Source organism: Psittacula echo (assembly GCF_963264785.1).
Source record: "Psittacula echo genome assembly, chromosome: 2".
Classification (NCBI taxonomy): Eukaryota; Metazoa; Chordata; class Aves; order Psittaciformes; family Psittacidae; genus Psittacula; species Psittacula echo.
Window position 1 is genome coordinate 156,011,334 of NC_137737.1, and position 27,026 is coordinate 156,038,359.

At 42.4% G+C, this 27,026-nt stretch overlaps 1 protein-coding gene across 1 annotated transcript in view; it reads right to left on the minus strand.

Annotated features, from left to right (window-relative positions):
• The window catches only part of COL22A1 (collagen type XXII alpha 1 chain), a gene marked incomplete at both ends in the record, with an annotated part of 204,329 nt that extends 180,076 nt beyond the window's left edge, over window positions 1-24,253 (minus strand). The window contains 2 exons of the mRNA XM_080611527.1: window positions 18,908-19,474; window positions 24,157-24,253. Of these exons, the coding sequence (XP_080467653.1) occupies window positions 18,908-19,474; window positions 24,157-24,253 (664 nt within the window). The remainder of the gene's footprint in view (window positions 1-18,907; window positions 19,475-24,156) is intronic.
• Between the last annotated feature and the right edge of the window lie 2,773 nt (window positions 24,254-27,026).

Genomic DNA, 27,026 nt, shown 5'->3' on the forward strand with positions numbered 1-27,026 from the left:
AGCCAACACTGTGCCCTTGTGGCCAAGAAGGCCAATGGCATCCTGGGGTGTATTAGAAGGGGGGTGGTCAGTAGGTCGAGAGAGGTCCTCCTTCCCCTCTACTCTGCCCTGGTGAGACCGCATCTGGAATATTGTGTCCAGTTCTGGGCCCCTCAGTTCAAGAAGGACAGGGACCTGCTGGAGAGAGTCCAGCGCAGGGCGACAAAGATGATTAAGGGAGTGGAGCATCTCCCTTATGAGGAAAGGCTGAGGGAGCTGGGTCTCTATAGTTTGGAGAAGAGGAGACTGAGGGGGGACCTTATTAGTGTATATAAATATATAAAGGGGGAGTGTCACGAGGATGGAGCCAGGCTCTTCTCAATGGCTAACAATGATAAGACAAGGGGTAATGGGTATAAACTGGAACACAAGAGGTTCCACTTAAACTTGAGAAGAAACTTCTTCTCAGTGAGGGTGACAGAACACTGGAACAGGCTGCCCAGGGGGATTGTGGAGTCTCCTTCTCTGGAGACATTCAAAACCCGCCTGGACACATTCCTGTGTAATCTTATCTAGGTGTTCCTGCTCCGGCAGGGGGATTGGACTAGATGATCTTTTGAGGTCCCTTCCAATCTCTAACATACTGTGATACTGTGATACTGTGATACAATCTCTAGAAACCCCACAATGTCCATTCTTTTAATCAGAATACGTTACTGAGATCATGTTTCTTCAAATATCATAAATGTGAGAAGCTCCAGAGAGAATCATAGAATAGTTAGGGTTGGAAAAGACCTTAGGATCATCCAGTTCCAACCTCCCTGCCATGAGCGAGGACACCTCACACTAAGCCATGTCACCCAAAGCTCTGCCCAACCTGGCCTTGACCAGTCCTTTTAGTAAATGTTGAGAGCATAAAGAGGGAATGGCAATATTATCTCTGGAGAGTGAAGTTCTTCTAACGAAAGACCAGATTCATCCCTAGTCAGAAAAAACTACTGAATCATGAGGCAGATTCACAATTGCTGTAACTACTGAGCAAGAATGAATTTGGACCTATACATAGAAAACAGAGAAACAGGACTAGACTATAGGCACCCCTCCTCACCTGGTTTGAAAGGAGGGCTGGGCAAGCAACAGCTAAGGACAGGACGATGTTTCAATGGGTCTGTATTGGAGGCAGTGTCAGTACCATGTACACAGAGCCAGGACTCTCTTGACATTTTGCACAACCAGTGAGCAAGCCCAAGTTTTCATCACACATAACTGTCTAGACAAACATAAAGCTGCACATATAGATTTAATATTAGGTGCATTAACTATTTTATACATGTAGGCAAACTGCTATATATAATTGCTTTTGAATTAATATTGCCGTGGGTGCCACTTACTAGAATAGCTTTCTAAGGTGGAGCATTTTAACTAAATATTTGCCTCCCACAGCTGGATTTCATCTCCTTATGCTTCACCTTCATTGAAAAGAGCTGCCAAAGCAGAACAAGTGCATCCAGCAGGGAAGGTTAAGTGCTGCTACCACAATTGTAGAGGAGCAAGCACTGTGTTACATTTTCCTTCATGAAAATTAACTTTAAGCACTTCTTCACACTATCATTCCAGCACAGTTCCTCCTCAGCTACAAACCACAAAGTGCAGGGAGAATCAAACTTAGCATCCAGCCTGACATCTTAGACAGAAAGTGACATGAATGCTGGATTCAGGATGCTGGGGAGGGACTCTTCATCAGGGACTGTAGTGATAGGACAAGGGGTTAAAACTTAAACAGGGGAAGTTTAGATTGGATATAAGGAAGAAGTTCTTTACTGTGAGGGTGGTAAGGCACTGGCACAGGTTGCCCAAAGAAGTGATGAATGCTCCATCCCTGGCAGTGTTCAAGGCCAGGTTGGACAGAGCCTTGGGTGCCATGGTTTAGTGTGAGGTGTCCCTGCCCATGGCAGGGGGTTGCAACTGGATGATCTTAAGGTCCTTTCCAACCCAAACTATTCTGTGCTTCTGTGAAAAGCTCAGCCTAAGAGCAACAAAGCACACAGACGTTGGTTTGTTTTTACTGACTTCAGCTGCTTTTTCATAGGTCCCAGTTACCCTGGAAAAATCATCCTTAATGTGTCAAAAAAAACCACGGCCAACAAAAACCCAATGAAAACCCAGAAATGACTGTACAATTATGGGCACATTGCAGATACATGTCTACATTTTCCAGTTCCCTTCCAAAATTTTATAATTAAACATTTACTGATTCAATGAAAACTCAGTCTGTACTATTTTGAAACTAGGATACTCCACTCCCCCCATGGGAGCACAGATCCACCCAGCATGAATAGCGTGTTTAGACATTCCTGTGGTTCCCATTCCCTACATTTTATTTGCATTTACTGAAAGATAATCACTTGATTCACTTCCAGTTATATATATATATGTGTGTGTATATATATATGTAAGCCTATGTATACATTAAAAAAATAGTGGATGCTATAAAAAGAACTGAGTGCAAAAAAAGAGAAATTAAAGAATGCTAGATAGAAGCCGTATTCCCAAAGAGGATAATTTCAAGGTAGGATTATGGAGGATGCTTGAGTCCATGGGAGATGTGGAGTCCTTTATCAATGACCTCAATCAGATGACCATCCAGCACTTCCACTTAGTGGACCAATACTTCAATCTCCTGCTCAGCTTGAAGCCATACAATCACAGGCAGTGCCTCCCTGGGTGAAACAGATGAAAGGGGGAATGCCCTTGGTGCCCTCAGCCCTATTGGTTTCTGGTGACTGCAGGTTACTTGGAAGTTTATGCTATAATGAGGTGTGGATGGGGGGAGAAAAACCACAAACCGATCTCTGTGACTATGAACTTGGTGGCAGAAATTCGTCTGCTCTTTTTGGCATTTCTCCCTCTTGCTCCACCATAGCACAGGGTTACTGGAAGAAAACACTGTTCCTGAGAAGCTGGTTTTCTCCTGTACTTTTTGTGGTGAAGGGAAGACAATTATTGTGAAGAAGAAAGAAAAGAACAGAAGATGAAAGAGCTAGCATCACACAATTACAGCCCCAAGTGCTCCTGCATCACTCCTGGTCTGCACCAGCATAGCATCGTCCTGGCACAACACTATTGATGCCTGACAGTCAGCAGTAAAAGAGACATGAGCCGAAACATCTCCCAGAGACCTATAGAGTCAGGTCAGGCCCATCTTGAATGCTGGACTGTGCTGAGCACACAAGGAATATGTAGGGATATCCACACATACATATAGCCAGGAATGAGGAGCAGTCTCCTAAGAATTTCTACATTTGTTTCATATCTCTTCCCTGCTATAGGACAAGAGTTATTTTAGCACTGAAGGGGTTGGATGCAACACCAGGAATTGTAAACCCCAAGAATGCTTGGGTACACCAAACTTCTCATGGAAAATCTTCATTTTCCCATAAGGAAGGGAACTGCAGCATGTGTAAATCAGGTGTACCAAGGGTTTTTTCTGAGGTCTTTTACTGCCCTGCTGTGTGAGCTTAAGAAAACCACTGGGTTCACTTGAAATAACTCAGCCTTGATGAAAATAGTTGTATGAAGTTGTGGCAAAACCGTCTAATACTTTTTCAGATGTTTGCCTAAGTAAACAATTATCCTTGCTACGTTACTAGTGCATGGAAAATAATCAGCAGTGAGATATTACTGAGCATAAACACGGATGAGTGAAAATACTCCATGCTCCAGATGAGAGCTCCAAAATAAAACTTACTGCTCTAGTTATAATCTAAGCTAAGACGATCAATGTTAAAAGAACTGAAAGAAGGAAAGAACCTGCAGTAGGATCTGAACAAGGAAAAACCTTCTTGTCTGTGTGAGACCAAGAGATGGGATTGGAAATTTCAGCAAGAGAAAATGTTTTATGATCTAGGAATGCACCTATAAAAATCAAAGACAAAAACTGAGATTTTTCTTTATTACAGGCCCCCTGCTCTAAAACAGGTAAATATATCCACATCCAAAGGCAAATTACTGGAGAGATGTAATCAACTCAGGAACAGTTTGCAGAGCTCAAAGTGATGGCAGGGTGTAGCAACCCATCCACTAATTCCATTTCCTTAGTGGTCCTATGCTGTATTCCTGTGCTGTCAGCAAGTACCCAGGACAGTATTTTTAACTAAATAACATGGAAAAGGCTCTAAAATGAAAAACCACAATCACTCACTGGGATAAAATGCTAATTATAGATGATGAAAATCCTTCATTCTGAACCAGCCATAAATGAAAGAGATTCCTGTGCACCATCTTCCATTGTGTGAAACTGCAGCATCTTACAGCATATAAAAAGCTGTGAGCACGTAAATATTCAGCTGGTGATAAATACATTATAAATATAATGTTAGCTCCAAGGAAATCAGTTCTTTGGGATATTATTAAGGCCACCACAGAGTCACAGGACAGTTTGTCAGGTAAACAAGACAAGCGTCAGCTCCTGTGTTTGCTCATAGGAATAAGAACAATCAGTGAAAATGATGCTGAATTTCAGAAGGATTTGTAGCTCTGCAAATCTTACATTATTCCTGAAGCAGCCCTGTTAAAAATCAACATGCATGACTCACTACTCTAGCACAGAGCTCCGATAGCTTGGAGGAATAGTGCAGATACCTCCCTAAATATATTGGTTTGTAACTAACGCAGTAAATTTTCCAGGACAGTTTGCCTTTTTCCATAGGATGCTATATATTCACAGCTCAACTAAGACTCATGGCCTATGTGTTACAGGTAAGATAATGATGACTTCTTTCTGTTTCTATACTCTGTTACCCTTTTTATGAAAGCAGCAAGTTCTGAACTAATTGGGCCGTAAGTGTTGAAGGGGGGGTTGTTTCTCTGTAAGGGAAGTTGTGATTGCAGGTTGTCAATAAGCTGGACTAAGGCAGGAGCATTATGCCTAGTGTTTGTGCCCTAACAAGACTCATGGGGCTAAGCACTGCCAAAATACATAGGGAAATATAGTGTCGGGAACTGAAAAAATAGCTATCTAAGGTTCTTAGTCTAGACACCACAGTGACCTTCCCAAGGTGCCAAGCAGACCTCTTTTACCTCTGCTAGAGTTGCACCACAGAGCACTGAGATTTGGTTTCAGGAATCTGAGACACAAAGGCTGGTCTGGATCACTTCAGCCCCCTGGCATTGTTATCCCTGAGCACATCCCCTCTCTGCCATGATCCTTCCTATGTGTATCATGCTTATATACAAGAGTCAGGATATTCAAAACAAGCCATGCTCTCTTCCAGCAGGGACTGCTACAGAGCTGCAAGTGGCAGCCATAGTGAATTCATCATAAACTTAAATATGCTTTAATTACCTAAATCCCTACTTAGCTTGAACGTCATTTGCCAGCTTTCCAGTCCTGCTCCTAGCTCCAAGCCCACAGGATGCATCAGCAGTTCTAGTGGGTTTTCTGATCAGGTCCCACAAGTGAATCCTTAGCTTGTCTATGTGGGAATACAATTGGTATACACCAGTAACATGGACTTGGTTAACATTGGAACTGGTCTGAGCTGGCATCCTACCATATAGTACAGTTTGTTTTAGGGTATGACTTTGTTACAGAGAAAACTGGAAAGATCATTAAACAAGAGTGGATTTGCAGGCCTGTCTCAGGGTGCAACCTTCATCCTTCAATTAACCAAGAAGAAAAAGGCTATTTGCAGCAAAGATGTCTTCCACCAACATTAATTTTAAAAGCTGTCTCCTTCTCTGTTACTCTTAATTGTATTTCAGCCATTAGTTGTTTCTTAAAACATTATCTCCTTGCTATAATGAGGCAACTGTCTACAGCAGGTAATATCATGATACACTTCACTTCAAGAGTGAATTTATCACTGTTTAGGAAGAAGTCCAACATAAGGAAGAGGAAACCATTCTTAGTCCCTTAGTGGTGAAGTAAATTTAGCAGTACAATGTTTGACCCAAAACACATGGCAATACTTGACAACAGTTCTCTAAGTTGGCACTGACCCCTGCGACTGCACAAATGCTGCAGCATCAGATCACTAGATGAGAAACGCATCACACACCTAAGCTTGCAACCACACTGGTCTATATTTGCATCCACAACTTAAATCCCAAGAGACTGGTTTACTGGCATGAACAGTTATTGTATTCCCAGAATGTGACAGGGAAAGATCCAACTCTGGATCTTGGTGGCTTTTGGTAGTCAACGTGAGGAATCATAGAATCATAGAATAGAATAGAATCATAGAATAGTTAGAGTTGAAAAGGACCTTAAGATCATCCAGTTCCAACCCCCCTGCCATGGGCAGGGACAACTCACACTAAACCATGTCACTCAAGGCTCTGTCCAATCTGACCTTGAACACCACCAGGGATGGAGCATTCACAACTTCTCTGGGCAACCCATTCTGGTGGCTTTCCATCCTTACAGTAAAGAACTTCTTCCTTATATCCAATCTGAACTTCCCCTGTTTAAGTTTGGAATATGGTGCGAACAACTTATCTAAGCTCTCTCAGAAGTTAATGAAAACAGATGGGCACCCAGAGGTTGAATCATGCCACCTTGTCTTAAACACTTTTCATTGAAAAGGATGAATCACTCTCTGGAGGTGTCTATTCCTTTCCACTATCAAAAGAGTCTAGACAAATATCTTTCAGGCTACTGCATTTAGATGATACGAATCTCACTGAAGATACTTGAATATAAAGACACAATAATGTTTAATTCAATTCACGGGTCTCAGTTCTGATCCAACATCTGTTTTAAATTCAGAAGCACTCTTTAAGCTATTTGAGTCATTTGCCAGAAAACGTTAGCACTAGCGACTACAATTCTGCTGCACCATCCTACTTGAGTCATATTAGTACTGCAGCCTCTCACAGAGATGTTATGTCTTCACTGCCAAAACTGAGAGGTTTTTATAGTAGATAACTAATATATGCTATCCATCTTGCTATAAAACCCTGGAGGAACAAAGCACAGTGATTTCCACTGCAGTGTAGCTAAACGAAGTCTTGCCCAGAGGTGGTGGATTGGGTTGATTGTGTGTAGTTACACTGCAGTAAAAACGTCCTGTATTTCATCTTCACTAGGGTTTTAACATGTGATGGCTTTTTATCTACCTCACTGTAAAGAAAAAAAAAGACTGATGCTTCAGGCTGGAAGGATGCAGCTTTATTTTCCAGAGTTTATATATCTATAGAGAAATAAATGTGCTATACATGGACACACATACACACATATCTAGGTATATTATATATAAATATATATATAAATATATAAAGTTATAGCCAACCTGACACTAAAAGTTAACTATTAAACTGTAAGGAAAAGAACAGAGTTTTGAAACCTGACATCACACAAGGCTGCTATTCAACAGTTTAGGACAGCAAGCAACAAAACCCGTATCATCCTATTGAGCTACCTTCCCTGAAAGATACCCTCCCTCCTTCTGGTCAGCATTAGCAGTACTGCTCACAGTTACCAAAATGGAGAGCATGCCAAGAGGCATTTTATGCAGAAATCTGAACTATTCTCCATCATTTGTAACTACATTAATACAGCAGAGCTTGTTACAATCTCTTATTTGCATTTTAAAGAATCTAATGAGTACTTTATCAAAAAGCAGTTCTAGGTGTTCAAATTCCCACTGCTTTTGTTTCACATTACAAACGAGATTACTGATTTGAAAAGGAATTTGGTGTTTGGGTGTAACTTGTAGGGAACTTGATGGGATTGAAACACTAACCCTACAATTTACTAACAAAAATAACCCACCAGACAAACCATGCTGCAGCTCTAGCACTGGGAAAGAAATATTCTCAGCAGACCAGTACATTACATTCAATTTTGCCTGTTGGCTTAGCTCATTTGAAAACAAAAAGAGAAGCTGAAATTCAATGGCAAGAAGAGCTGATAACCTTCACAAACTTCCACAGAAGAAAGGATGCAGCACATCATATTACCAAAGGTTAAAAAAGCACATGGTTACATCATCTGAGTTTAACTCTGGTAATAGCATGAAGGTCTCTTTTGCAGAGTCCGCACCAGGTTTACTTGTACCAGAGTTCTACCTACAGCCTCAAAATAACCCCTTAGACACTTAAATGACAAGCTTTGCTTTGATCCTCAGCGTAGGGATAAACAACATGGGCTTCCAAAGGTGGCTCAGCAAGACTCAGAACTTGCAATGGTTTCATCACAGATCTTACAAATAGGTGTTCCTGCTCACTTTGTTTCAGGTGTTAATGTGGAAACTCACCTAGATCTAAGCTTAGTTTTGTTCTTACAGTTCACTTCTGCTATGAAATTGCTTCCAAAATCAGATTAACTTTCAGGTGATGCAAAGAACTTGATTCATTACTGCAAAAGGTCACAGATTTTCCAGTGAAGCTGCAGAAAGCAGCCATTTAGCCAGGCCATAGGGTTTGTGCTAAACTTCTGCCTAAGTGTCACAGGCAGCCTATGACCAGTGATGGCTGTGTCCTTCTTGCGAGAGCCAGCATCCCTCATGGTACCTCTAAGCTCCCTCATTACTTCGAATATAAGGATCTCCATCTCTCATTGCCCTTATTCATCACAAGACTTTGAGGCTTGAATATATGGAGCCAGGAGACAACAACAGTCCTGAGAGACTAAGCTCACCATTGCCATAGCGGGTTTACAGAAATACTGGAAGCTGTGTTCAGCTGTATTACTGTTCAGGAAAACCACTGGGTTTCAGGAAAACTATAATATGCCATGATGGAACCTCTAAGGCATTGCATAGGGTTTTGCATGTTCAAACATGACAAACATTCACACTCTTCTATTATTTGCAGTAAATTCTACCAGCTCCACCAGCAGAACTGAGACTAAATCTCCGCAGCACCTTTCCAGACTTGGCTTTCCCTATCCTAAATAGAAGTACATCCCCAAATCGCAGGACAGCAAAGGAAAGCTAATTTACAGGTGAGCCTAACAAAGCCAGGTCTAGCTCCATTTACAGGCTGTGCTAAAAGATACCATTGATTTTCACAGCAATAGTTACATAAAGAACAGGGAGCGGGGGAAAGGCAGGCCTAAATCATCCAGTAAGTGGTGTCATTCCAGTCTAAAGTCAGTTTGGGGGCTGTTAATGAAAGAGGAAGAAAGCCCTGACTGCACCAGAGCTGCTGAGGTTTGAAAGAGTTTAGCTTTCTGAAGCACACATGGCAAGGGTTTTTTCCTTATCTCTGTTGTTCTTGGATACAAAAACCTGTAACTAAACCTGACAACTCCAAGGGGTTTTGTGTGCCTTGCCCTAGTCTCTTATTGAGCATCTACCCAGCCTCAGAGGTTATTCTTTCTACTGAGCACTCCCTATCAGCCTATCAGAAAGCAAACACCAAGATAGACAGTGCTGCCCCAAGGATGAGTCCTTTCTGTTATCCCATCACTGGACCCCACCAGAGCAGACAGAAAGCCTCCTCCTGACTGCAGCTGGATGCGTGTTGGGCTCCACAGCCTAATTTTGAACGTGCTGAGCACCCACAGCTCGTGCAAAATCAATGAGGGCTGCAGGCGGTGTTGAAAAACAACCTACTAACAACTTTCAGCACATGACAATGTGTTCCAGCTTTCTGCCTGTTCCTATTTCTGTATTTCTCTCTCATCCTTAGTTATTTAGAAATTGCTCCCATAGCCACCATATTTTTTCCTCTTTTTGTTCTCTAAATGGCACATTACTTTTTCATAAGATGTAATTTCTCCTGCCACTGAGACCCATACTTCTCCTGCCTTTCTCAATGTTTCTTTCTAATGTCTGAAGCATCCTTATATTTGCCATGAGTCTAATCTTCTTCCTGCCTTTACAATTAGTTTTGCTGTATATCAAACATTGTTCTCAGAGATTCCTTCTCTGAAATGCAAGAAAAACTATAACAAGCTAAGGTGATGTTATCATTCAGTTAGATTCTGTGATTTTAGACAAGACATTGGCAGTTGAGATTGCTTTATGTAAAGTGATTGTCAATGTTTTGTGATCTTACTATTTGTATGTAACTGCTAAAGAAAAATTAGAGATAAGAAAGGCAAGTGCAGAAGGGTTAATTACTCTTATTTTATGATATTCCTACCCTCAGAGCCTCTTACTAAGGTTCCCAGCAGTCTGTATGAAGCCGCAGGTTTGGAACATACACCTTTTCTCACCTGTATCAAAGAAGAGTGGAAGTAACACCTTTTTCTGCCACAGATTTGTTTGGACGACTTGGATTCATATCCTTGCTCCCTCAGCAAAAAGGAGAAATTGCGACACAGCTGCTGAAAGGCTGAATTTCTTCCTCACCCGAAGGCAACACGTAAGACATTGCTTTTTCCAATGTACAAGGGAAGAAAAATGCATTGAAAAAACCTTCCAAAGTTATAACAGAGCTAACATCCATTCCAGCGGAGAGAAGCTACTTGGGTACAGGTCACACAAATACCAAAGTGCTGCTTGGAGACACTGATAGTCTGTATCTATGTGAAGGTGATGGTCAGCTTGCTCATCCCACCTAACACCAGCAAGATGCTACACTCCAGACACTACGTACTTGAGGAAGGAGAGCTCTGTCATTACAGGTACCCCCCAAACAGCCAGAAGCTAAGTCAGTAGTAAAGCAGCAATAATTATGCATACTGAGGAGCACATTTAAGGAACATGGAACAGAATCATGAAGAAATCCATCTGCAGCAGGATATTTTTGTTGAACAGACCATTTATTTGAGGCAAGCAAGCTGTGCTGAAGCCTGGAAGTAGGGTTTGAATGGGAAGAACCTACCTAGCCACCTACTTTGTGCACATTTAAACCAGAGGATACCACAGCACAAGCACACATTTACAGTGGGAACACATGGAGGATTCTTCTCAGCTTTCTGAACTCCTTAGCTAATGTTAATCAAGCTGATATGAACTGGCACTGTATCAAAGGATGCAGTCCAGATCTTCCTCATGCTTCTTATGTGTGTTCTCACCTTGTGCCAGTTCCTCCCCTGGGACAGCAAATGGCCATGTGGCTGCATGATGAACTAAATCTGAATAAAAACTAGTCTGGGAAAGAAAACAAGAATATTCATTGGCTCCCTGCTGTAGTTCATGGAGGGGCCACATAAATGCTTGTGCTGGCAGATGGGAGAAGGAATTTAGGAAGAATAAGACTTTCTTTTTTAGCAGTGGGGCTGGCTTTAACTGGGCATAAAACAGCACTGTTGCTAAGCTCAGAATAAACCTATTCATTTCAAAGCCCAAGCAAAATAAGAAGTTATTTAGAATCATAGAACTGTTTAGCTTGGAGAAGACCTTTAAAATCATCACACCCAACTGTTAACCTGGTGCTACCATGTCCACCACTAAACCATGTCTATAAGCATCACATCTATACATATTTGAAATGCCTCCAGGGATGGTGACCGCTTCCCTGGGCAGCCTGTTCCAATTCTTTCAGGGAAGAAATTGTTCCTAATCTCCAATCTAAACCTCCTCTGGCTCAACTTGAGGCTGTTTCCTCTTGTCCTGTCACTTGTTACTTGGGAGAAGAGACCGACCCCACCTCACTACAACCTCCTGTCAGGCAGTTGTAGACAGCTTTAATGTCCCCCCTGAGCCTTCTCTTCTCCAGGCTAAACTCCCCCAGTTACCTCAGCCATTCCTCATCACACTTGTGCTCCAGACCCTTCACCAGCTCCATTGCCCTCCTTTGGGCACACAGAATTTAAATTATATGGAGGTTACACAATGGCAGGACAGAACTGCATCCATGATCCAGGAAAACAGTCACATGTACATCATCTCTGGAGGAACATAGGGCCAACCAGCAGCCACTGCGCACTCCCTAAGCACAAGGATCTCTGTCTGCCAGACACCATGGAGCCAGCTTGCTGTAAGCTGGTGGTGACCAGACCAAGTGGAAAATCATATCTGAGAGAGTCAAGCATTTGATTTGAAAACAGAAAGTGCTGCAAGAGAAAACAAGTATCTTTGCTATGCTTTCTGGAGCCATATTCCAAGATACCAAGTTATCCTTCAACAACCAAGTGGCAGAAGAAAGCTCTGTAATGTCACGATCACTATGCTCATCAAATACTTTATCTCCTCCCAGCATATTATCCATGAAAAGTAGATCTTTCTTTTTCTTGTCTTTAAAGCAAAAGATAAATGGGTGTAAAATCCTGTCACAGGCCTCTAGTACCTTTGCAGCAAACCACAGTTAGCCAGAAAATGTGGTGATGAAAGGATGTGTAATCCTGTCATGTGTGACATGAGATATTGCTAGTTTTGGAGATGCTACAGAGAAAGCCACCACTGCAGCTGTGGGAGAAGAGCATCAAGAAACAAGAAGGGATATCAGAGGCAATATCAGCTGGGTCACTGCCTAGCAGCCGCTTTTAAAACAGCAGCAGTTGTCTGATAAGCTTTGAACAGGCTTTCCAAAATATCTGGAAATGACTAGATTTTCAAGTGAGGATCAAAATGTAGTAGCTTCACTTAGTCTGGACATAGGCTTAAGCAGCCAAATGTGGAACATTCTCCTAAGAATGCTGCCTTTGGCAGATGTACATGAGCTACAAGCTGTTACTCTAACGCATGGCAGAGGAGTTGCAACTAGATGATCTTAAGGTCCTTTCCAACCCTAGCTGTTCTATGATGATGAACACTTCAACTTTCTCTGCATTCAACATGGAGGTTGACAACTTTTTTCAACTAAATGCACTTGTGGCATGTACCAAGTTCTGCCACAGGACAAGAAGCTATGTTCACATTTGTAAGAGGTCTCTACAAACCACTGCAACAATGAAAAAGAACTCCTGTAGTAAGACCAGGCAAGACTTGGCACGACGGTTGAGCTGCCTTTAAAGACACCAAATAAAGTCATAGTCCAACTATGAAAGTAAAACCAGTCTACAAATCCCCAAGTCCACAAGTTCCACTCAACAAACTAAAAGAATTAAACTACAACTACAACTGTGTTCATTAAAATCCCTTAGGATTCTCAGTCCTGCCAGCTTGTTGAGTTCTATCTCCTTTCTTATTGCATGATGTCTAGTGCAAAGCTACCTAGAAATTAATGCTTTCACAGTGAAGCCTTAGAGCTCAAGAGAAAGTATAAAATGAAGGTCAACTGTTAGGCGCTGATGCATTCCAGTGTTTCGGTACTCATGTGAGATTTGACTACAATGATAAGTCTTTCAGGAGCTACCAGTCAAGATATGGCAATTCAGATGCCTACCCTTTGTTATGGTCTCGATGCATGAGATATTTTTAACATTGAAGGCAAGGAAAAAACAGCTTGCTGTCTTTCTGTGAACATACCATGAACCTGAGCAAAGCTGACTTCAAAAAGCTTTTAGATTACTACTTAAAATGGTTTTCAAGGTGTTCCTGGAAGCCCTTTTGCATCAGAAACAGAACAGTGATAGCATAAGACTTATATTTTTTGCACTGCATATATAACACAAAGTCCGCAAAGACATGTACAAATAGAAAAATAAATGTTATGAATCTTGTGACTCCTTTTGCTATTATATTATAGAATCATAGAACAGTTTGGGTTGGAAAGGACCTTAAGATCATCCAGTTCCAACCCCCTTGCCATGGGCAGGGACGCCTCACACTAAACCATGCCACCCAAGGCTCTGTCCAACCTGGCCTTGAACACTGTCAGGGATGGAGCATTCACAACTTTGCTGGGCAACCCATTCCAGTGCCTCACCACCCTCACAGTAAAGAACTTTTTCCTTATATCCAATCTAAACTTCCCCTGTTTAAGTTTGAACCCGTTACCCCTTGTCCTATCCCTACAGTCCCTAATGAAGAGTCTGTCTCCGGCATCCTTACAGGCCCCCTTCAGACACTGGAAGCTGCTCTGAGGTCTCCATGCAGCTTCTCTTCTCCAGGCTGAACAGCCCCAACTTTCTCAGCCTGTCTCCATACAGGAGGTGCTCCAGCCCCTGATCATCCTCGTGCCCTCCTCTGGACTTGTTCCAACAGTTCCATGTCCTTTTTATGTTGAGGACATCAGAACTGTACACAATGCTCCGAGTGAGATCTCACGAAAGAAGAATAGAGGGGCAGGATGGCCTCAGTAGAGCGGCAGGATCTCACTATCACAAGCCTCACTATACCACTGGTACCAGTCAGTCAATGAAACATTTTGGCTTCATGTCCTTGTGCTTGCAAAGCATTTGAGATTTATGTGATGAGATAATCCTTTGGTCTTCACACACTTAGAATCACAGAATCATAGAATGTTTTGTGTTGGAAGGGACCTTAAAGCTCACCCAGTTCCAACCCCCTGCCACAGGCAGGGACACCTTCCACTAGAGCAAGGTGCTCCAAGACCCATCCAACCTGGCCTTGAACACTGCCACGGATGGGCAGCCACAACTTCTTTGGGCAACCTATTGCACTTGCAGAGGAACTCCTTACGTCAAGGAGCTCGCCAAGCTCACAGACAGCTAAAAACTGCTTGTAGAAAGGGCTTCATTATACATGAAAGTCAGTACTGGACATAGACCAATGTTGAGTATAATGCTTCTGTAGTACTTCCTTAGAAAATATCTGCTTGTGTTTCTCTTATTGCTAGCTGTATTAAAAAAAATCCACCCAAATCTTAGCAGAGGCTCTTCCTTTAAAGCCAAATTTATTTTCAAGTCGTGAAATCTGATGTTTCCAGTAGAGCAGAGGCTCAGTAATTGCACATACATATGCACATGCACATACCTAAGTACTCTGAGAGTCCCAAGTCACAGGCTTCTGTTCTATGGAGCCAGTAAAGACTGAGAATATTTTGGGGGAATGTTTTTCCTCAGCTTTGCAAACTGTGTCTTATCACCTGCCTCACTAATGGACAACAGAATAAACCCAAATATGACAGCATCTAAAGCACTGCAATAGGTGTTGTTAAGAAACAATTACCTCTAGGCAGGTATGGGTGTTTTAGGTCACCACTGCAACACCTTTTGCATTGAGGCTTAAATGTCAAACAGTGCTACCAGTTTCAAACCAGGCTTAAAACTCTGTAGATGCAATAACATAAAATCCAGCTTTAAATTAAATCTGAGTTGAAATAAAGCCAAAAAAAAAAAAAAAAAAGCTCTCTTTTACAAGCATAAAGCCACTATTTACCTACAAGGAGCAGATGTTGGTGTATTTTTAAATCTACCAACATAACTGCCTGTTGTTATCTCTACAACATATAAGCAGAGATCTTATTTAGGAAGCATGTAGCATCTCTGGAATTTTTAGCAGAATGTATCTCTGCTGCTTTCTTGTGAAAGCATCACCCATTTTTTGCCTGCTAACTATAGTTCAGACTGTAATGGAGATGTTTGGCAAAAATATCTCCCACTGCCACAATGTCCCACTGAGCAGACACGTTATTTTCCGATTCTGCTATGCTTGCTTCCACAAGATCAAATGAGAGCTAAAATGCTATTAATGCACTTAATGACACTGGCCTAGCAATAAATTCAGTCAAATATAGAGAGATAGAATGACTTAGTCTAGGACAGACGTCCAGTGAGCCCCAAGATGAGTGATTCTGAACAGCTGTTGGCATGAAATGCATCATTTACAACACTTCAGGACTCCACATCTCAGCACTATGAGGACTGGAAGACTCATCACTGCTCAGTACAACCAAAATACTTCCTACCATTTCCTCTCCTCGATTCATGTGTCTCCCAGGAGCTCTCCAAGGATTATGTCTATTAAAACCCTAGCTTGGCTGTGACAATGTGTGCTTTTGTCTTAGAATGTGCATGAACTGAACAGCAGCTTGGCTTGTGCCCTTGTCACGTCCTCCACCCACCTGGTGGTTTGCATGGTCCTGGTTTATGCACAGCTGTCATTAAAACCACAGAGTTAACTACAACAGCTATAAGAGGCTTTACCTTCTAAATATGTATAGGGCATAGCCCTTACAGTGAACTCCTTTCCTATTCCTACTGTGTTAACATGAAGAGGCACATGCACAAGAAATCACTTGGTCCTGTTCTGCACTAGCCTTCTTTCACCTCCCAGAACAGTTCCACCTCACATATTCAGATAACAAAGAAGTTATCTGACCTCTAAATTAATACTTCTGCTGATCCCATCCTCTATTTCAGTAGCCAGCTTCACTGACAGCAACAATTTCTTGTTTGTCTAGACCTGAACTAGACATCATGCCTATTAAAAACATTTTGCATGCAAAACAGTGGATTAAAGAAAGTAAATAATAAAATTAACAATAAATTAATTATATTAATTATATAAAAAAAAATAAGTATGTCAAGAATGATTCTGCCAAAGAGCCATTTCCTTGCTTTAAATCTAGGAAGAAAAGACATATAATGGTTTTCCAAGAAGAAAAAAATGAGGTACAGAGGAACAGAATAAACTATTTTTGATATCCAGTGAAACCAGAACAAAACTGGGCTCTAATTGCAGCAAGAGTGATTGAGGCCAGATGCTGAGAAGAAGATGACTCCCATACAGGTGGGAATGAAGTATCTAGGGATGCTGGACCATATCATCAGAGCCCTTGGATCAGAAGAATGCCCCCCAGGAATAGCTACAGCAGACCTTCTATAACTGCTGTTGCTGTGGAGCCCAGTCCATTGAACCTGTGTTTGCTGCCTTAGTTGATAACTCCTCTTTCTGCCCTGCATTCACTTATAAAATCCACCTGCATGCACTGTGCTCCATGTACTTCGATACTCCATTCCCCTTGTTACTGTTAATGTCCTTACATCTCTGCCCAAGTGATCTCTATATGTGCATGTTTATCTACTTGCTGCTTGTTCAGCTAATTCCCTCCTCTCTTCTCCTTTCCTTACTAATGTTCCTTGATGGCTATCTGATTCCCTTTGCCCTTACACTGAAACCAATCCATTTAGCAGCCTCGTATGGGGTTTGCATGGCAAGGATTTAGCACCAGGAGGGCTACAGCGGTGCCTGTTATGAGAAGATGCCAGAAGCCCCACATCTGACAGAGCCAATTCTAGCCAGCTCCAAGATGGACCCACCACTGGCCAATGCTGAGCCCACCAGTGACAGTGGTAGTGCCTCTGAGATAATAGATGCAAGAAGAGGATAAAAGGCTGCTGCACAACAACAACCAGAGAGATGAGTGAGAGTATGTGATCCCGTTGGAAGCCTGTGCTGGAGCAGGGGATGCCCAAAGGAGCCTGTGACCCCATAGGAAGCCCACACTGGAGCAGGCTCCTGGCAGGACCTGTAGCTCCATGGAGAGAGGAGCCCACGATGGGGCAGGTTTGCTGGAGGACTTGTGACCCCGTGGGGGACCCACACTGGAGCTGCTGGGCACACTTTTCCCAATGCACCCCAGGATACTCTTGCCCCTCCTGGCCACAAGGGCACACTGCTGGCTCATGGTCAACTTGTCATCTACCAATACTCCCAGGTCCTTCCCAGCTAAACTGCTGTCCAGTAGGTCAGGTCCCAACCTGTACTGGTGCATGGGGTTCTTCCTTCCCAGCTGCAGTATCCTATGTTTATGCCTACTTGTTGTAGTCACTCTTTAAGAAGCATACATAAGCCCAGAGCATTATGTTAATACTTATTTTCTTGCAAATGGAGGTTGCAGAGAGCAATAAAAGGGCTTCACAACACCAGCTACAAGGCCTGGATTTTTCCAGCTTTTCCAATAAGCTGCTACAAGGCAGCTTATTGACACCCCTCAGTAACACAGCTTGCCAGCCTATAGATCTGGTCATTGTGACACTGCCATGTGTTACAGCATCACAAAGGGAGCAGCCATTGTTTTTCAAGTTCAGACCTAGGAACCAGAGTGGTGTCTCATGATGTTCACCCAAAGAACTCACAGTAGACACAACACACACTGCTAAAGGCAGCAAAACCAGGTAGCTGTTATGTAGTCACTAAGAATGAGAGAGTGGTTTATCAGCGGTGGAAGAAGAAATGGCTATGTGACTGCTGTTCCCATTAAAGTGCAGGGAGATACCAGCCATAATGCCATTACAGTCCTCTTCACCAAGGGACTGGAAAGTCAAAGTTCATTTCTTCAGTTTGGATTTCACACATTGTTCTCCATTAAAAGTCATCCTAAACATCACCAAGGTTTATATGGATGATAGACAGAGTGCTAAAGAACACCAGCTGTCAGTAGAGTTGGGATGATGAAAGGCACAAATATCCCTTTGCTTCCTAAAGCATCATCCTCAGAAGCATTCAGAACATTCTTTTCACAGTACACTGCCAGAACATAAGGGGGGGGGGGGGGGAAGAACAATTCCTATACAAAAAAAAAAACCAAAATCTGGGTATAAATAAGTTTTCACCCTTCATATTGAACAGTCGCAAATATTATAAAGTGGTTGAACTACATCAGAACCAAAAGGGAATTCACATCTTGCTCTCTAGCTCACTACTAGAAGCTTAGAAGCTGACCTAGAGTTAATACATAATATGGACTACAGTTAACCTATAGTTAATGCTGACTTGGGTAGAAGAACCCTAAAAGTGATCACTTCATCACACTAAAGGTAATAAAATGAGTCCTTGCAGAGTAGAACAGAGTGGAAGACACTAAAATAAAGATTTATCAGCATAGAATTATAAGCATGAATCATAAACCCATAGAAAGTTAGGGTTGGAAAGGACCTTAAGATCATCCAGTTCCAGTCCCCCTGCCATGGGCAGAGACACCTCACCCTAAACCATGTCACCCAAGGCTCTGTCCAACCTGGCCTTGAACACTGCCAGGGATGGAGCATTTACCACTTCTTTGGGCAACCTGTTCCAGTTCCTCACCACCCTTACAATAAAGAACTTCTTCCTTATATCTAACCTGAATCTCCCCTGTCTCAGTTCAAACCCATGAAACGAAACAATCACAGCTTTTCATACCTATATGCTAACTGAAACTATTACAGTTCTAACTGTGTAGAAGAACCAAGAGCTCTACTTACTTTCACAGAGACGTCTTCTTAGCTTCCCCCGGATTTTATCTATGGCGTTGTAATCAGAGACATGAAACACATGAGCAGACTTGGGTTCTGAAGCAATCTCATCAAGTTCCTCTTTTAGGGCTTCACCAACACCCACAACAAAGATCCTAATCCCAGCCTGATGGGCTGCACGGGCAGGATCCAAGACATGATCCTGGCTCCTTCCATCAGTCAAAAGGATGGCCACTTTTTTAACAGTTCGATTGCTAAGTCTCCCACCAGCTTCTTTGGAAAAGCTGTAGGTGTTGATGTACCTGAGAGCATCTCCAGTGTTGGTGTTACCCCCATAATACTTAATGTTTCGTGCAGCCACTTTGATTTCTTCGCGGGTTCTGTACTTCCCCAGGTCAAACTCTGTGGTCGGACGATCACTGTATCGCACCACACCAACACGGGTTTTATCTGGGCCGATCTCAAAAGTTTCCACCAAATTAGACACCCACTGCCGAACTTTCTCGAAATTCTCTTTTCCAACGCTGGAGGAGGCATCCAAGAGGAAGACAAGGTCATAGTGAACGTTCTTGCAACCTGTAGGAGCGACAGAAAACATCGCTAAGGGAAGATGAAAGAAGAGTACCAGGCATACCAAATATCCCCTAGGCATGGCTCCCTAGTGAGCAATTTAGAGGAGACAGCAAACGTTCTCCTTATCCTGCAGAGAAAGTGCAGATTCTCAGCCTTTCTTCCTTGTGATTCACCTCATCTGTTTCAGGACATCTACAGATGAGCACACACTTTGCTTTGAAATGCAAACCCATTCTCCTCCTGCGCTACCAACTGCCTCTGCTCAGTCTTTCTCCTACACCATCTGCATGCATACGAAGTTACTTTTCTCAAACTTCATTGCAGTGCCCTTGCTCAGGCCATGCTCTGCTGGCAGATCAAGAGACCTGCACTGACCTTGCCTATGTCAATCATGACCTTGAGTAGCAAAGCTCTCACATTCCCTCTTCCATTAACACAAATGATTTATTTATGCTTAGGTAGAAGCAGTTCTTTTGCTCAGCATATGTTGGTGAAGCAAGTTTATAACAAGATTATTTTGATTTTGAGGCTGTCTGCCATTGACTGTTGACTAAAGGATGATGCACCAAATACCGCGATGGCTTCCTTGACAACAAAGGACAGTTGCTTTGTAAGGAAAAAGTTCACTTATCCCCACAACCACTTTTTCGCCTCCAGCCATGATATTTGTAATCTGAGGCCTGTGCAATCCAAAAGGCAAATCTATTCTAATTGCCACTTGCTTGCCCTGTGAAGTCAGACTGGTCATATATTTGTCAGCTTCTTGCCAAGGAAGGACATCTCCCAGGAGATGTTTTCTAGCTGTTTCTGAAGCTAGGAGGCTGTAGATTGATAAATGTCCCATAGATGTCAAAGTTTTATCAACATAATGCCTCAAGCGGACAAAATACATATATATGTAGTAATTTCTTTAATTCAGTATTATAGACCATAGTGCCTAACAAATTATGAGTTTCAAGCTTGAAAAAAGCTGCTCTACAAAGTCAATTTCTCTGTGATCACAAGCACCAACCTTTATTTCTCCAGTAGTGCTTGTTTCATGTTGTCCCACAAAGTTTAACCACTTCTTTGAAAAGCAGTTTGATAATTTGACCAATTATGTGGAGGCCAAAGCACACATAACATGAGAGAGAGCTAGTCCATACCAGTGCCTGTGCCACTTTATTTGTCTCAGAGTAACAGGCTTTTCTATGATCAACTGAACTGGAGTTGTTCTATCTGGCCCCTAAGATGCTGGCAATTGCTTTTACATCCTATTGCTTTAGCAGGACCTTAGCTGGTAATCCACATCTACCCACACCCACTGAGAGTAGATCTGTTCTGTTCATTCCTATTTCATTACAAAACCCTGATTCTCCCAACTATTCCCACTCAACCATGTTAACCTCCTCTGGGCTCTGACCAGGACTGACCAAGCTACATCCCTTGGTCAGACCACTTGTGAGAACACATAACTTCAGCATATACCCACCAAGGACAGTATAGCTCTCCATACATTAAAAAGTGACATTCCCATTGTAGAGTTTGCATGTTTTCACTCACATCAGACTAGTTCCGTCCAGGTCCCAGCAACTAAATGTCCATCAGTGACTGAGACCCATTAATAATGAAGTGCATCTTCCACTGCAGTTTCATCAGAAATCAAGCCACGACTGCTCCATGATATGAACAAAGTGGAGATGCTTGGAAGATTTACTGTGAAAGCTTGAAATCCTTTCCTGATGGCCCTGAGAGTAAACCCCTTCTCCAGGTTTTATCCCCCATGGCTCCCTGGCCTTTGGTGAGCTTTTCAGAAAGCTCTGCTGGAAGTATCCAAGAAAGACCTGTCTCTTCTTCCTCTGGAAGCTGCTCTTAAGTCCTAAAGCATGGACTGATCACCTGGCTTAACCTCAGACCTGCCTCACCTTTATGGGTTTGCCTGGATCAAGGCTGAACCTGGATGCTGTCCTTGGACCTGATCTGGACCCTGACTCATGCTCCTGGCTTGGTCTTGGACCTGCTTCATCACTATGAACTTGCGTGGTATTTGGATTGCCAGTTGAGCCTGGCTGCCATTCCCCAGCCTTCCCTGCTCCCTGGCTGGAAGTAGTGGGACAGGCTGTGACTGACCAAATCTGATCTAAGGGTTCATGAATCAGCAGTGGTGCTTTTGATCTTGCTGGGGCTCTGCACCTGCCCTGAAGAGGACAAGAATCCTGAACATCCTCCTGCACTGGAAAGAGTATGGGTATCTCAGCTACATGAAGATTATTTGCCTTCAGATAAGAGTATAAGCATTATAGGTCAGCATAACACTGTAGGTCAGTGCTCATGGTATACATGATGGCCGTGAGAGTGGTGGAATATACACCCTGTCTGTTGCAGGTGATGATGAAAAATGAGCATCGTCTGTTGTTGTGTTAAATTCTGTAGCAGTGTACATCCCAGGTGCTGCATAGGTGTCTATGGGAAAAACCTAACCATATGGGATTGGGATCACATTGATAACAATCTGGGAAAGAGAACTGTAAGGGTAAAAGTGAGAAAACTCATGGGTTGAGATAAGAACAGGTTAATAATTGAAATATTATCATAATAATGACAGTGATAGTAATAATAAAGAAAGAAGAAGAAGAAAGATGAAAAAGAAGAAAAAAGGAAGAAAATAAAAGAAGGAAGAAAGAAAGAAAGAAAGAAAGGAAGAAGAAAGGAGAAAGAGGAAAGAAAAAGGAAAAAAGAAGTGTAGTTTTGTTTGATTTTGTCAGAATATAAAACAAAATCTACATAGAACATAGAACAGTAAAAGATAAGCAAGAAATCTCCACCTTCCCCCCCCAAAAAAAAAATCCATTATTACATTAAACTATTCTGTCTGCAAGAATATTAGGTGAGGCTAACTAAAGAACATAAAGGGTTGAGTATAAAACCTGCAAGGTACAGACCTTCCTTCATTTTAACAACTCTCAGCAGGTTAGATGACTGCAATTTAGAAAGGAACAGAACAGGCAGAATGAATCCTGAGTTCAGGGGTGATGAGCCTTAGAACAAGGAGGGGGTGAAGGTTTAAAAATGGTGCCTATTTCAGGCAGTATTGCAGGGAAGAAAAAGATGGTCTTTCAGGATCATTTTCTTAGAGTCAGTGCTTCTTTGCTCACAGACCTGATGGCAGTGAGATGAAATGCTGCAGAAAAGCTTTTAGTAAATATTAATCTGCATTTTCAGCAGGGTAATGTCCACTGCTGGACAAAATTGATTGTTTTCCAAGAATGCTATAATGATATTGTTTACTGGCAGAATCAGTTCCTGTTAAGGGAACATGGGAGATAATTCATAGAAAGTGAACTTTCATTTTTGTAATTACAGGAATACTCTCTGGAAGCATAATTCCAGGAGCTGTGTTCATCCATTCAGACACTGAGTCAACTGGTTTGCAATATTGCTATTAAAAATACTTCACAAACAAGCCATAAGACCAAAATTATTTAAAGTAATCACAGGATGAACATATAAATTGTACTACCATCATTTCCTATGACTGGTCCACAGGTAGGAAGAAAGATGAGATTTCACTTTGGTTTATTACTAAATACTTACTCCTGCTAAACTTCATCCAAAAAGCCTTATACAGATCATAAAGTAGCTGTTCCTTATAGTGGGAAAAGGTCTAAAAAAGCCTTTTCTTTCTTGAAATTACCCAAGCGTACAAAATAGCTTTTTTCCTAGAAAAAGGGACTGAAAACCTCGACCTCAAAGTACCTTTGGGCTTTTACACCAGTAAATTGTGGGTCTACAACCATTTTCTGTCCCTGAGATGCAGCATCATTCACAGCCAGATAACTCTTGTTGCTACTCAAGAAAAGCCAACATGTCCTTGTCAAGGTTGCCGATAGGAACAGTCCTTTAGCTGCATCATCCTCTAATGCAAATTGTTCAGTGGCATTTTGGGGAGAGTGCTCACCAGCACAGGCCAGAAGCCATGCCAGGGACCATGCTAGCAACTATACAGTATCATATAATCATAGAATGGGTTGGGTTGGAAAGGACCTTAAAGCTCATCCACTTCTAACCCCCTGCCATGGGCAGGGACACCTTCCACCAGAGCAGGTTGCTCCAAGCCCCTGTGTCCAACCCGGCCTTGAACACTGCCAGGGATGGGGCAGTCACAGCTTCTCTGGGCACCCTGTGCCAGCGCCTCAGCACCCTCACAGGGAAGAATTTTTCCCTAATGTCTAATCTAAATCTCCCCTCTTTCAGTTTAAGCCATTACCCCTTATCCTATCACTACGTATGAACATATGAACCAAGGGAAGGTATGAACAGTGTCCTGGCCCTGTTTAGCAAACTAGGAAAGTCCCAGCCAGATAGATTCACCAGCTGTAATGTGACATCCACTGAAGGCAATTGAAGAAGTGCTCTCCGTATCAGTGTGAGGTACATGAAGTGTATCCATAGTAAACTGCGTGCTGCTCTCTTTGCTGTGGGTAGCTGAGCTAACCACTAAGCCTGCAGCAGAAAAGAGACCCTACGTAAATCATAACCCTGATCCCTGAGCTGTCTCCATTCGTAAGGTCTATTTTATGTCTTTTCAGCAGTAAATGTCTTGCTTGGCGTTTTTTTATTGTTTTCCTCATAGCAATAATAGCTTCTCAACCATGTGAAAGGCCCAGCAGCTACTTAGCATGAGCAGTAAGCCAGACAGCACATACCTGCTCTTTGTGCCTTAATTCGCTCCCCGCTGAACACAAATGTGAGAAGAACCAGGAGATAGGGCACACAGCATCTTCCCATCATGGACATCTCCATATCTCCTTTCTCACATTAGCTTGTCTTTTCTCGCTGGTGAGAAGCTCGTTAGAAATCCAATCTGTAGCCTAGAAAGAGAAATAAACAGCAAATGTTACCTCATAGAAATAGACAGCAGTCATGGTGCAAGTCATGGAGCAACATTTTGGAGAGCTGGCTCTTCTGCCTTCATTTTACTTAACTAGACGCAAACTGCTCAGACAGGCGGGATTTCACCTACTTTCCAAAAGCTATACCCTTTCACTGGCTCTATTCAGCAGCCTGAATGGAAACAGGAGGGAGATTACCAGATTATTATACTTTAATTGAGCCCACTGCCAACTACACAATCAACGCACTGGAGTGGAAACTATTCTTGACCTGGCCCTCCCACACATTCATCATTAGGAGATACACAACACAGAGCAGAGATACAAACCACTGCAAATCACACACAACCGGTTGCTGCTTCACCCATCGCTGTTTTCAGTTCCAGAGCCTCAGAAATGAAACTGCTAAAAATACATGACTGCTTTCATATGCATATTTGTTGCCCTCAATCCTTCTTTATAGGAGTAAACTCAGCAGCTTCAAAACACACCTTTCAGCTCTTCAGTTTAAAGAAGTTCAAAAGCTCAGGTGGATGATCTTCAATTTAAGGTCATTGGTTTGACTTTACTTTGACTGATGCGGGTGGTGGTGTAACAAGGCAGGCAAAGTGGCTACACTGTTAAAAGTTTAACTGTGTTTTCTAACAGCAGATCAACATTTATAACATCAATTTTATTATTTACTTATTGCTGTTGTTTTACTATTTTTTATTATATCATAGAATCAAGGAATGGTTTGGGTTGGAAGGGACCTTAAGATCATCTATTTCCAACCCCCATCACATAGTCATTGCAGTTCTATCTACTGTGTACAAACACAAGGGAAAACAGTTTCCACTCTGTAGCTTTCCAAGGAATCATTTTGGAAAACTTTCTCCCTGCTCCTGAATCTGCCTTTTCCTCTCAAACACGGAGGTTTCTTCATCCATTTTTAAAGGAATTTCTGTTTCCTCTGTCTGTTAACATGCACATCAGCTTCTCACTGTTGGCAGCTGGGTAAAAGAGGCATGAAGGGAAACTGTATGTTGTAGATCATCGTTGATTACACATTCTAGGATATTTCTGTTCAAAGCAATCGGGTTCTGTGGGAATCACAGACAAAAAGAACGGTGGTGTCAGCATTTGTTCAAAACCAGCCTTGATCAGTCAAATGTTGGGCCTATCTCTGCCATGTATCAGAAATAAAGTGTGTGTCATGCTGGGTTAGGAAATAAAAAGGGGGAATCTTATGCAGTTGTTGAAATGAGCTGTAAATCCTTATTCCCAGCAGAAAATACAGGCTCCTATTTTTCACAAGTCCGTATCATATGCAGACAAAGAGAAAAGGAATATATCTAATAAACCTTGCACCCTTCATATGAGATTTGGAATGATCTGCCAGCAGCAGAACATAAATACAAGAAGGAATACTTTAAAGAAGAAAAATCATGCTCATTCAGCTATCATCCCCAACTCCAAAGGTGCTGCAGTTTACTCCTCAGCCAGAGGGTGTCCCTATGAGACAATGAGGTGCTGACGTTTGGGCGAACAGGAAAAGGTTACAGGGTAAAAAGGGCACGAAAATATCACCATGCCCCGCAGTAATTAGGATTTCCTTTTACACAAGTACATTACTGAAATACCGACCAGGCACCCGCCTGCAGCGGGATCAGGATGAGCATTGCTTAAAATAACTATGGGAGCTTCAGCCTCACGTTTTTCCTCCTGTCTATCTTTTAGGAAACATAGTTTTCTGGTGCTGGGGATGATAAAGCAGGCTCGTGGCGGCAGCGAGATGTGAGAAACCAGATCTACCATGCAGCACTTCATAGCTGGGTGCTCAAAACAGCCTTTCTCTGTGTCTGGGCTTGCATCACTGTGAAGCTTTATAAATACAATATTAAAACAGCCTCTGCCAGCTGCTAACCCACGTGAGGCCAGGATAAAAGAGGCAGAGCACCAGCCAGTGTCAGTCAGAAGGATGGCGGATGGACAGACGGATGCTGGATCAACAGGCAGAGGATGCGGTGTGACAGGGAACTCAATGGATGTGGATCACTTGGTACATGTGTGACTTCTGCCCCAGCATTAAGACCTGCCTACTTGGCTAGGTCTGAGAGCTGCGTCTCTAAGGAGTCATTCCTCTCTGCTCCATGCCAAAACACTTCAAGAGCTCAATTCTGCACTATGAATGCTGAAAGTTGTCTCAGAACAGTCATTTAGGCTAAAAATAGTGGAAAAAAAAAACCAAATCTAATCATAACATCTGCTTAAAATCTATATTTATAACCTGTGGTGGCTTTCATACACATTTGTGATTCAATATTATTCTTGCATTCAGGCCAAAATACATTATTTTATCTATTTTTATAGCATGAAGAGTTGAAACAAGTCTCTAAACATGCAGCTACTTTATGTATGGATATATCAGTGAGAGAAAATTGCACCATTCACATCAACAGGATTCAAATCGTGGCAAGGCAGTCTTCAGGAGTATTAGAAGAATGGTTGGAGATAAAGCCATTTTGGTGATGAGTTTTCCACACTCGTTTCTTTCCCACCTTAGCCTGTCACTGTGAGACTGAGCCCAGTTTGAGATTACAGCAGCTGATCAACATTTCCCCTTCTAGAAGAAAGGGTCGAAAAGGAGCCAGAAGTGGGTTGGTTTAGGCTTCAGAGCGATCCAAGAATAAGAACTTCTGTTT